Below are 12,688 nucleotides of genomic sequence, written 5' to 3' on the forward strand. Positions count from 1 at the left end.
ACTTCTTCAGCTCGGATACTGCCTCTCAGATTTCATACAGCTAAAAACTGGAACATGAGAGGAAAAAACTCATGCAACTCATTTGCTACAAAAGCAAATGTATATAACCCATGAAGGGGCCCTTTTATTTTCACACCAGGGCCTGTCATGTAGCACAAACCAGAGGGAAATCAGATTGGCAACACTGTCTGGGAAGATTTAGAAGTGGGTTAGTCAGCCACTTGCAAGATCCCTTGCACAAAGAATCCCAACTGACTCCAATAAGAGTTCCAACACAGTGAGACTGTAGGACTAGGTACAATACACAGATGAGTACCAGGGTTCCCTGTAAGGTACACACCTGCACGGGCAAACACCAAGAATTTCATTCCTACCCACGTACTCAGCAGAGCTGCACAGCTGCGGCCCCAGCTGTTCCCGGGGGCAGGGCCACATTGCAGCCTATGTAGTGGCTGCTGGAGCCTGGGCTGAGGAACTAAAAATAGCACCATGACCCGGTTCCAGTCCTGGCACATGGGGCAGCTGCCCGCTGCGGGGCCTAGCCGCTGGGAGCAGCTGGGACCGTGGATGCGTGGCGTCTGCTAGGGCCAGGACTGCAGTACTAAAAAATAGCACCGTGGCCCTGGCTCAAGTCCCGGCACGCAGAGCATGCTGCCTCATGTGCCAGGACTGGTGCCACGGTGCTATTTAGTACCGTGGTCCCGGGCCTAGCTGTCCCGGGACAGGGCCGCATGGCGTGTGGGTACCCACGTGCCAAGACTGGAGTCCCATGGTGCAGCTGCTCCTGGGCCAGGGCCGCAGTACTAAAAATAGCACCATGGCCATAACTCCAGTCCCAGCACACAGGGCAGCCGCCCACCATGCTGCCCAACCCGGCATATGCAGGTGTCAGGATGGCAGAAGGGAAGGGGCATGAGGCTAACTAAGGGGAAGGTGGAAGTGACAAGAAGGGGCTTGTGCTGAGGGGAGGGGGTATGGGGCAGGAGAAGAAAGGGGAAGGCACCAAGGGCCAGGGTGGTGGTGAGACAAATGCCAGGAGGCTAAGAAGGGATGAGGAAAAGGGCAGGAGGGGAGGGAAGGGAGGGAAGGTGTCAGTGGGGGTGAGAAAAGGGAGGGGACAGGGTGATGCTGGGAGAGAATGGGGAGGGGCAATGGGGGCAAGAGGAAGGAAGAGGAGGGGGAGGACTGGGTGCCAGGAGAAGTGGGGTTGAAAGGAGACGTGGGCTCGTTGAGGAAGGCAGGGGTTGGAGCAAGTCATGTGTGAGGGTACAGAGGGGTGTGAGGAGAACTGGGGCAGAGGGCAGTGAGAGGGTGGGCACCAGAAAGAAAGAGGGTAAGGGGGCAGGTGTTGGGAAGGCAGGAGCAGTGAAGGGAAGGGAGGCACCAGGAAGGTGCAGGGGGTAAGGTAAGGTGCAGGTGCCAAGGGGATTGTGGGAGTGAAGCAGAAGGGCAGACACATGGAGGAGAGGAGAGAGGAGGGATGGGCATCACAGGGCAGTGGAAAGAGGCAGGACAGGTGGGTAGAGGGAGGTATTAGGAGAGGAGATAGGAAGGGAGACTAGAGGAGGGATGGGCACAAGGGGAAAGAGAAGGAAAGGGTGGGTGCAGGGGTCAGAGAAGTTGGGGAGGTGGGGCAAGTCCCAGGAGGGCAAAGTGGAGTGAGAAGGACTGGAGCTAGGACAGCAGAGGAGGGTGAGGGGTAGGGGGCAACAGCAGCAGGGACCGGGGGAGCAGATGGGGTGAGAGGAGAGTGGGAGACATGGCAGCAGAGGGGAAAAGGGAGAGGTTTATAGCTTGGGTGGCACACATGCAAACAAGCGCACATGACCTCAATATTGGTGCACATGACAAAGCACACTCCGCTCATGGATGGAAAATCTTAGAGGGAACACTGGTGAGTACTCAACTAAGCAAGAGAAGGCCCAGCATGTGTTTCTCAACGCTTCTTGAGATTTCATTTGCCTTCATTTGCTAGTGTACAGCAAAGAAGAAGAGTTCAACACTACATTTTCAACACAAGACAATGATGCAACTCCCAGATGGCATTTGGGGTAACTACAACACAATCGTTTCAGTGGAATTGAGTCATTCTGATGTATTCATTTCCCTGAATTATTAGAATTAAAAACTAGGAAGGAAATTCAGATCCTATTGAAGGCAACAGGGGTTTTTGAAACTTTTTTTTTTTTTAAATGAAGAGGAACTGTTTTTAGCATTGCCAACAGTCCCTTATTACATAGGCATCTCTCTTATTTCTTCTCTGTACAACAAGTTTTGGGAGTTGTTGAGTGCTGACCCCCAGCAAATGTAGGTAAGTACTGATTATTACTTTTAATAAAATAAATAAAAATAATACTAGGAGGTAGAATGGGGCAGAGCTGCTAAGAAAACAGTCCTTTATAATTGAAATACAATGTTGGCAACTCTAATCTAGTAGTTTGAGCAGAATGAAGGATGTGGGGAGTAGGTTGGGAGCAGGGACCCACAAATCTTACACTGCTACAGACCCTCTCCAACAAGTATTCACACTCACATGATTTTAAGCATTTGAGTAGCATAATTAAAACTGAAGCCCGTGTGCATTTGCAGATTTGGGGTCCAACTCTGCATGGCCTTGGACAAGTCACTTAATCATAGAATCATAGAATAATAGGACTGGAAGGGACCTTGAGAGGTCATCGAGTCCAGCCTCCCGCCCTCAAGGCAGGACCAAGCTCCGTCTACACCATCCCTGACAGATGTCTATCTAACCTGTTCTTAAATATCTCCAGAGATAATAGCACTGTGCCTTCGTTTCCCCAGCTGCAAGACTAGTGCAATAATATTTACTTATCTCATAGGGGACGATGTAAAATATAAATGAAATAATTATCATAAAGCACATTGAGTGCCTCACCTGAAAAGCACTGGGGAAAAATCTGAGTACAGTAAGATTCCAATAATCCGGCACCTTTGGGACCTAGGGGGTGCCGGATTATTGGCTATGACGGAGTACCAGAAGCGGGGCTATGAGAGGTCTGGGGGAGGAGGGGCAGCACTCCAGCTGCTCTGCCCCCAGCTTCCTCAAGTCTGCCGCTGCTGGAACTGTCCAGCAGCGGACTTGGGGAAGCCAGGGGCAGAGTAGCTCCAATTGTCTGGCTGGCCAGAGCACTTCCAGGTTCCAGTTGGTGCTGGACTATCGGAAGTGCCGGACCACTGGATGTCGAACAACTGGAGTTTTACTGTATTATTAATTTGTAATGAAGATTTTTTTTAAAAAATATATAAATTAAAGCATTTTTCCCACTCCCCCAGTCTTAGGGGCCAGGCCTGCAGCAGGGAATTTTCTCACTGCAGAAGCTTTGGGCCAAGCGAGAAGCGCTTCTCAATGACTGCTGCACGTCAGCAGACGCACCCCTTTCTCAGCTGTATGTCCCCAGGCTGGGGCAAGTCCATGTTCATCTGCTTCCTGCCGCACTAACCAGAGTGAGGAATGCAGCAAACTGCACTTTCCATTTGCTCCCTGACAAAGGGGAACAGCCAGCAATATCCCTGTACAAATCGGGGAGAGAGGGGGCTTCAGCCCCCCCCCCCAAGGGTGCCTGGAGGGAAGGCTCAGGGCTGGGTCAGTCCTGGATGGGGGAAGGGAGAGAAGGAAGGAAGTGACCCTAGCCAGCCCCTTTCACCTGCCTGGTGATTCAGTCTCTTTTCTTTATGGTTTTATGAGAAGCATATCTCATGTTCCTGACACAACCCAAACCTTGCTTTGCTTGAAGTTATAAGAGGAAGCTGTATACCAAATATGGTGGGCCTAGCTACCATTTAGAAGGAATTCTTGAACAAACAGACAAACTCTCTCAAATATACAGCAGAGAAGAGATGTACACGGTAGAGATGAGCACTGGACTGCGTGCGTCTCCTCTGCTTCCCCACGCTCAGATTCAAACTCACCTGAATTTTGGGATGCCCACATCCATATCCAGATTTGGTTGCTTGGATTCATATCACACAATGTAAACACCACATCACCAGGAATCACAGCTGGTGTGAATAGTACTGGACTTAGTTGTAAATTCACACAGCTCCCATGCCTTGAAAGCAGAAAACGAAAACCAAGATCTTCTGTGCTGAAAAGCACAACAGGTATGACCAGGAAATATGCTCATCGTATAGCTACTGTGTCTTGATGAATCATTTACATGAATGGATGTTCTATAGCAGGAGGTTTCAAACTCTGGATTGTGACTTGTGGGAGTAAACTGCTAGCTGGCTGCAAGATGATTTTATCATCTGAGCATCCATAGCTGCTTGCAACTCCCAGTGGTTGCGGTGCACCGTTCCCAGCCAATGGGAACTGCGGGAAGGAGCGCAGGCAGGGCTACCCTTTCCTACAGCTCCCATTGGCCAGGAATGGCAAACTACAGCCACTAGGAGGTACCCGTGGCCGCACCTGTGGACACGGAGATAAACAAAACATCTCGCAGCCAGCTAGTGGCTTAACCTTACAAGTCGCGACCTAAATTTTGAAAAACCCTATTCTATAGGATTTCAGTATTTTCCATAGCGGACTTCCTCTCCAGCCTTTTCCCCCTCAAAATCTGTTCTGTCTAGTTAGGATGTCCCCTACACTTGGTAATATGGGAAGGCAAAGTGGTTGCATTTCCCTGACACTTGCTCATGATCCCCAGGTGGAGAAACCCTGTTCTACAGAAACCTGCCATTGGTACAGGGGAACTTCTTTCAGCAGGACACCTTCCATCCCTGCTGTAGAACTCTCTTGCCTTCCAGTCGAGTCCAAGGACGGAGTTTGGTCCTGCAAGTGGAATGGCAAGCTTTCTGTTGGTGACATGGGAGAACCAGAATACAACCCAGCTCACTCTGCAACAGCTAGACTGCTTCTGCAGCTCTAAAAAAGTAGAGGAAAAAAAAAAAAGGAATGTCAACAGTTGAGAGCAGGTGAATACAAGGAGCAAGACAGGGCCTTTTTCATGGCCGTGTTTCAGAACAGAAGCACAGCTACCTCTCTGCAAATGTTAGTAGCCCTAAGCAGTGTCAGAGTGTGCAGGGCATCCAGGCCCTCTCTGTCATTCCTTTCATTAACATCCAGGTCATTAGGGGACGTGAATGTGAATGCAATTCAAGGTGTTATAGGAAATGCAGTCTCTAGGATCCCAGCCACAGAACTTACTTGCATTCTAAAGAAATACCTTTTCCTGATCTTACTGGGTATCATAACACCCATGGGCTCTTTGCTGTTGTGGATGGGCAGCAAAAGTCCTTCTGAAGTCAGCAGGACCTGTGTGCATCAAGGGCAGTTTAAGGACTTGGGGTTGGCACTGGAAGGCGTCTTTGGAGGTTCAACAACAGCTGGGCTGACAAGAAATCTAGAAAATGCAGGATCCCTTGCCATATTGGGTACTAAAGGGATGTTTAAAAGCAAGGGCAGAAAGACATCATATGAACCAAAGGCAAATTAGAAATAATGCCCCAATTCTGCAACAGCAAAGGAGATTAACCATGGGATCAAACACCCAAGGGAAGTGGTGGATTCTCCACCTGAATATCGGATGCCTTTCTAGAAAAGCGGTTTAATCAGACAAAGGTATTGGTATCAATACAGGGGAACTGGGCGAAGTTTAGTGACCTGTAATATACAGGAGCTCAGAAGAGATAAGCTCACACTCCCTTCTGCCAGTAAATACTACGGCTCTAGGAATACAGCACTTTGAATTCATTGGCTGAAGTAAACCCCAATCCTGCAAGGCTCCTAGCACCCTGCACTGCCACTCAGGTCTAGCCGCTTTTCCGGAATAAGCTGCGAGCTGTCTACACTGGCTCCTTGAATTTCCAGAAAAGTAGTGACGATTTACTGTAAGAAATCAGCTGTTTTTCCGGAAAAACTATGCTGCTCCCGCTCGGGCAAAAGTCCTTTTTCTGGAAAACTGTTCCGGAAAAGGGGCAGTGTAGACAGCACAGTAGTCTTTTCCGGAAAAAAGCCCTGATGGCGAAAATGACGATCGGGGCTTTTTTCTGGAAAAGTGCGTCTACATTGGCCACAGACGCTTTTCCGGAAAAAGGGCTTCTCCGGAAAAGCAGCCTGCCAGTGTAGACGCTCTTTTTCTGGAAATACTTATAACGGAAAACTGTTCCGTTTTAAGCATTTCCAGAAATTCATGCCAGTGTAGACACAGCCCTAATGTATAGAGGAAAATCCTATTTTGCAGGCAGAGGTGGTTGGTAGTAGTAGCTATATATGCGTTTCACTACGACGCCATAGCCCTTCACTAATCGGCAGACACCACAGGCAGAAATTGAAATGCCTAATGCACAGGGCATCTCTTTCTCCACTCATTTAAAAACCAGTATAGCCCCACTGGCTTCAGAAGAGCTACTTTTGATTTGCAGTGGTTAGAGGAGACTCAGACCCTGCAGAGTCGAATGTCTCTTTCAATGCTTCCTTCAGAGGCTTGTCTCTCTTACATAGGAAATATTCAAATTCCTGTGGGATGGAGTGGCCATTTGTTTAACCACTTTGAAGACTGCAGATGTCACTGAAAAGCTAAAGCATTCCTCAGCCTGGCAGTGTGGAAAGTGCCAGCCCAGGGAAGGCTAATGCAAACTGCAAACCCACAGATCCCTCTGCCAGCCTCACACCTCCCCTCCTTTAGCTGGTGTTTCAGTCCTCATGGCGACAGAGGGCACTATTACAAGTGTGCCATTCACTCCCCTTTTTTTCCCCCTATTCAAGCAGCCCCATTTCTCTGTGCTGCATTCAATGGCCTGGTTTATCTAATATTCCTCTCCTCCCACATCCCCAAACTTCCCCCTGGTGGAAGCAATGGATGGAGGTTCAGTATACCCAAGGTATCATCAAGACTTGATCTAAGTGAGATAAAATGAGGTGGACAAAGCTCCTGAAGACAAAATTAATGAGGCACAAGTACAGCGAAAACTGGAAGAAAAAATAATTCAGGGGATCAGATTTTGACTTTGGTTATACCAAGTTCAAACCAAGATCTCACTCGACTGACGCCAGTGTAACATGGATCAGAGACTAGCTTAGAGACTGCCAACGCTAAACATTTGCTTAAGGAGGTTTTACAAAGAGTTACTTCTGCCATTTTGTAATTCTGGCTAAAGTCAAGTTTAATATTGGATACACCCCCTTATCATGACAAAGTGGTCCAGAACCCGCCCTCAGTCAGACGCACATAAATCCAGAGTAGTAGCTCTACTGAAGTCAGTCAGTTAGATATGCTGTCTTTATGCTGGTGTTAACTGCTAGTAGGATATGGCCAGATTCTGTTTCCACTGAGGACAACGGGAATTTGACTCTGACAGAAACAATCATGAGCCCTGTTACCAGCAAGGAAGATAGACTGTGGTCAGAGAACTTATTTAAATGGAAACTGGAACCAAAATAACCAGTCAATGGTCATTCACATTTTTATTTATTTCAGAACAATTCTATACGTCACACTCTGACTTCAGAATAAGAGTGCCGTAGTGCAATTCGATTTATTTCACTGCAAGCTGCTCCACACACAGACATATCTAAACCAGATGAAATTCCCACTTTCAATAATTTCTCTTACATGCCAATAATTTTTTTTCTATGTCTAATATGTCGTCCTTATCTTTCAGGGTTTTAAGCCTTGATTTCAGGTAAAATGATGACAGAATCTATATGTGCCTTTAGCACAGATCAATCAGTTACAATTTATACACTTTAGGTCACAGATAAAATACAACCAAAAGGACGTAGCCTAAGCAACAAGTATCTGATTGCTCTAGAGAAGACTTGTGGGATGTTCTCTGGCTTTGGAATGCTTGTCTGTAAAACTAGAAATACACCAAATAATTTCATGGGCAATCAGCTTTAAAACACACACACACACACACGCTTCTGTCTGAAATTGTTTACCTGCTATTGCTAAACATAACACCTAAATTCAAAGTGATAAATCTCAGTTTGATATCAATTAAGAGAAAATGATATTTTTCAGCTTGCTTGTTTCTGCATTTGATAGCACTCAGTGGTAAAGTCCATCTATATAGGGAAAGGGAGCAGCATAATCACAGAAACTGAAAAAGGAAACTGAGGGGTTGCAGTAATACTGGAAACTACCTTAAACTTTCATGATTTCAGATGACACTTAAGTCCCTTTAGGTGAGTCTACATTGCACCGTAACTTGAAATAAGATACACAATTGGAGGTAGACTACTGCATATCTTATTTTGATGCTATTTCAAAATAGGCTATTTCATTATTTGGCACTGTCTACATAGTGCCAAATTTTAAAGCGCTATTCCAAAACATCCCTTCCTCTTCGTCAAAATGTCAGAACAGCGAGCCTGAAGTAATGGGTTTGTTGTGAAGATGCGTGATAGCTATTTCGGGACACTGCGGTATTCCAAAATAGCATTGCAGTGTAGACATAGCCTTTGATTAATTCAATAGTCATCTGTAATATGAGCTCTAAGGGCACAATATCAGCCCACATCAATGACCACCACTTAGGACCAACACAGAGGAAAAGGTTCATAGCAGTGACCACTTTTTCTGGCTGAGGATTTGCCCCACATCTTTACCTGTAAGATGAGCATATTTCATGAGACCTCTTAAAAATGATACTTTTTTCCTGAGTAAGGATATGGTTCTTGTATTGATAGTGCTCAATTTAAAAACAAAAAACAAAAAAAACACCACACTACACACACAACCCTCAACAGGCAGCACTCAGCACCTCAGCAACATGGGTTCCAAATATGTGATTATCTCATTCCATCGTAGTTGTAATGATTCTGTCACTGGGTTTGACTGTCTGAATCAGCAAACCCTTTTGTTCATGTTTAACTTTTAATCCTGTGAGTAGTCCCGTTCAGATCAATATTAGGAGTATTCACAAGATGAAAGTTAAGAAGATGAAAAAGTGTCTTCAGGACCCAAGAAAGGCATCCTCCTATTTTAAACAAAAGAACTCCAGTAAAATCATATAACAGACCAGATTCTCTTCTCAATCACATCAGTGCAATTCCAGTGAAGTTATGTAAAATTTGGCACTGTTTCTCTCTGTGTTGTATGCATAGGTAGCTGATCTATTGCAGTATTTTTTCTACTGAATGTTCCAAATATCAAAATAAAACTGAGGTTATTAGTTTTAAATATACATTTAACCAAAAACTGAATGCAGTTTTCTAGACAGTAAACTTCTAACGGTAAGCATAACAAACTCATACACAAACCTAATGCCTTTTTCATATCATACATTATTCAGCCAACAAGTTATGTGTTGTTATTTTCAAGAAAAGAACTTTAAAGTGATGAAATAGCTCCTATAAAATGGAAAATTGCATGCCATTTACTCCAGACTGGTAAAAATCTACTAACACTTCTGTCAAACAGGTATCTTGAATTTGAGGATAGAACTTTAAAAGCACTTCTGCTGCTATCAGAAGACATCAGTACCCTGTTAAATTATCAGAATTACCTAATATCTCTTTGCAAATCGGAAGCAATTCCTTTTTCAAGGAAAGAGCAAAAAGCAGGCAGTGAAAATTTTCACCCTTTTAGTACAAGACTGTTTATTTTCTAGTTCTGTTACAGAATCTTCTCCCCAAGCATAATGTATTACTGAGAGCAGCCATCTAAGAGAGATTCCCTTCCCCAGTAGGATAACAATTTAACTGGATTTTTGATGCAACACCTGTCTGAAACCTGGCCCATTCTTTCACCTTTGTTGGTCCCTGTCACAGCATTAAAGATATTCTAATTCAAATAGCAGTGCAGATTTTATATTAGTGTATTTCTTGACTTCATCCAATCTAAAGGTACAACCGGTAGAGGCTTTTATCCAGCATTAGAGCCAAAAAAAGTTTGAACATTTTAATGGATATGTGAAATTGAGTATATATAGTACACTCCTTCCATTTTATTTCCTATTACAAACAAGATACAAAGTGAAGGTAATGATCTCATCTGAAAAATGTGTGAAGGCCAAGTGAATTCCCCAGGGAGTTTTCACGGATTCAGGACTTTCTGGAGAGCGGGCATTTGCTTATTGCACACACAGTCTCGTTACGTCTGGCCCTCAGCACACAACGAAGTTGTAACTATCTAGTTAAACCTCTCCTAAAACAAAGGGCACAAATCCGATTTCAGAGCCAGCGAGCAGTTTCGCTGAGCTCCACAGAGTTACTCCGGACCTAGGGTCCCACACTTCCCGAAGTCAAAGGGAGTCTCGTCTCGGCTCCTTTACTACTGCACCCCCAAAACTGCATGCGGCCCCGCTGTTTCCAGCCTCCTTTTAGATGCCTTTGCAGAGCAGCTGAAACTTATGCAAATCCTCCAGCGCCCCCAAACGCACCATTCCGGGGCGAGGGGCAGAGAGAGCCGTGCAGGAAGGGGGGAGACCGAAGTGGCGGCGGGCCGGGCTCTGCGACTAGTTAACTCACCTGGGTTCAGGCTGCTTTGGAAGTAGAAAATCACCAGGAGCAAAGAGCCCAGGCAAGTGGCCAGGACCATCCGATGCACCTTGTTTTTCCTCATCCTGGCTCCGGGCAAAGCCCCCAGGGAGGGGGGCCCCCGGGGCAGCGAGCGCGGGGGCGGCTGCCCGAGAGCTGCGTTGGCTGCTGCAGCAGCAGCTGGTCATGGCCCGGGGCGCGCGAGAACCCGAGCCCCGTCTGACTTGCCGCCGCTGCCCCAGGGCACAGGAAAAGCTCGGCACACGCAGGACTCTACTAACCCGCCCCCGGCGGGGGGGGGGGTCGGGCGCACGCACCTGGGGAAGCGCCGCTCTTGGCACCCCCCGCCCCGCTCCCTCCCCGGCTGCCGCTGTTGGCAAAGGCCCTGCATGGGGCCCGGGGCGGGGGAGCAGCCGAGGGAGGCGCGCTCGGTTAAGGAGCCCGCCTGGCCGCGCCCCCTTCCCCCCGCCCGCGCCATGGAGCCGTCCGGCGGAGTTCCAGACCCGCCGCCAGCGTGCAGCCACTTTCCCAAGTTGCTGGGTTGTGCCGGGCAGTCGCGTGGCGCGCTCCGGCGGGGCAGGGACCGAACCAGAGCCCCGGCCCGCGCTGGCTCCGGGAAGCTCCCGCCCCGGCCGGGGATAAGCCTGGCCCAACGGGGCGGGGGGTTGGGGAAAAGATCCGTGTCCCTGCTCCCGCAGGGCGGGCTCCCCACTCGGCTCCCTCCTTGCCTGGCTCGGCTCATCGATTGCCAAGCTCCTGCACCAGAGACAATCGCCCTGGTATCACGGTGGGGCCCACAGCTCCCTTTGGGCCTGAAAGTGTCGGTGCAACCCAAACAAATAACACACACGAAAGTAACGGGAGTGCTGGGGTACCTTAAGGACTAACAGATATATCTAGGCACACACTTTGGAGGGTACAGGTGCACTTGGTCAGATGCATGAAACAATCAGACAAGTGAAGCAAGTTGGTCAGTTTGGCTATGTCTACACTCCAGAGCTATTTCGGGATACCTGAAATAGTGATTGTGTCTTTTGAGCAAGCCCCTTATTTTGAAATCTAATGGGCTCGCTAATCTGATGTTCCTTCAAACCTCTTCCAGGCGGAGTATGGGACGTTTTGGAATAGCACTTTATTTGAGTGGTTGAAAGTATGGGGCTTATTTCGAGCTACATGTGCAGTGTAGACGCACCCAAATTTCACTAACTAGTCACCATGGAGAAGAAATAAAGCCCTAGTTTCTGGGATGCAAACAATGCAGAGGAAGGTTCTGATCAACCTCTGCCAGCACCTCACTACTCCCCCTCAAAAATTATCCTTAAAATCACAAAAATGTTTTCAATAATAGTGCACATTTCAATTATTTTTCCACCAACACACCTTACAGGAAGGGCCTAAGATACCTGCAAAGAAAGCACTTTTAATAATTCCAGTGACTTGAGTTTTCCGATTACATTTCTCAGCATGTGAAGTGCCTCACAAGCAATATCTGGCTTTCAGATTTTGCATCTTTATATTCTATAGCTTAAGGATGACCTTAGGGAAATATCCTGTAGAATTTAATAGAGGAGATCCTTCCCATGGAGTCACTAAATCAATTTATAGAGTTCTGTAGCAGAGACAATTCTTGATTAAATTCTGTAAGGTTTTAAAAATTAGTTTTATAATATTATATTGGTTTCAGCTGCATAAATGAAAAGGGAATACATGGAGCTTTTTCCTTTCTCTTTTTCCTTGAGAACTCTGATCAAAGTAATATTACAAACAGATACATATAGCAGTGTTGTAGCTGTCAGGTCCGAGATATTAAAGAGGCAAGGTGGGTGAGGTAATAGCTTGTATTGGACCAACTTCTGTAAGGGCAAAAGCTTTTCTCCCTCACCAGCAGAAGTTGGTCCAATACAAAATATTACCTCACTCACCTTGTCTCTCTAAACATGGATAAGGAAGTAAAATGTAGGATTTTTCTTTTCTGAACAGGTGGCAAATGAGAACAAATTAAAGAGCTAAAGGCTTAGAATAGTAATTCAATTTTCCCTTTGGAAGCATGAACAGCAGTTACTAGCCTTGAGCAGCTGAAACAAAATACAGGACTATGTAGCACTTTAAAGACTAACAAGATGGTTTATTAGATGATGAGCTTTCGTGGGCCAGACCCACTTCTTCAGATCAAATAGTGGAAGAAAATAGTCACAGCCATATATACCAAAGGATACAATTTAAATTTAAATTGTATCCTTTGGT

At 46.6% G+C, this 12,688-nt stretch overlaps 1 protein-coding gene across 3 annotated transcripts in view; it reads right to left on the reverse strand.

Annotated features, from left to right (window-relative positions):
• CHST13 (carbohydrate sulfotransferase 13) overlaps nt 1–11,181 on the reverse strand; it is a 79,440-nt gene extending 68,259 nt beyond the window's left edge. Inside the window, exon 1 of one of the 3 annotated variants that reach the window (XM_075938778.1) lies at nt 10,436–10,949. Coding sequence is in view for 2 of the 3 variants with exons in the window: in XM_014577611.3 (XP_014433097.2) it covers nt 10,436–10,529 (94 nt within the window). In the remaining variant the exon portion in view is untranslated. Of the gene's footprint in view, nt 1–10,435 lie in introns of all 3 variants that reach the window. The other 2 variants (XM_014577611.3, XM_075938779.1) reach the window with 2 other exon arrangements.
• Between the last annotated feature and the right edge of the window lie 1,507 nt (nt 11,182–12,688).

This window comes from Pelodiscus sinensis, chromosome 11 (assembly GCF_049634645.1).
Source record: "Pelodiscus sinensis isolate JC-2024 chromosome 11, ASM4963464v1, whole genome shotgun sequence".
Lineage (NCBI taxonomy): Eukaryota > Metazoa > Chordata > Testudines > Trionychidae > Pelodiscus > Pelodiscus sinensis.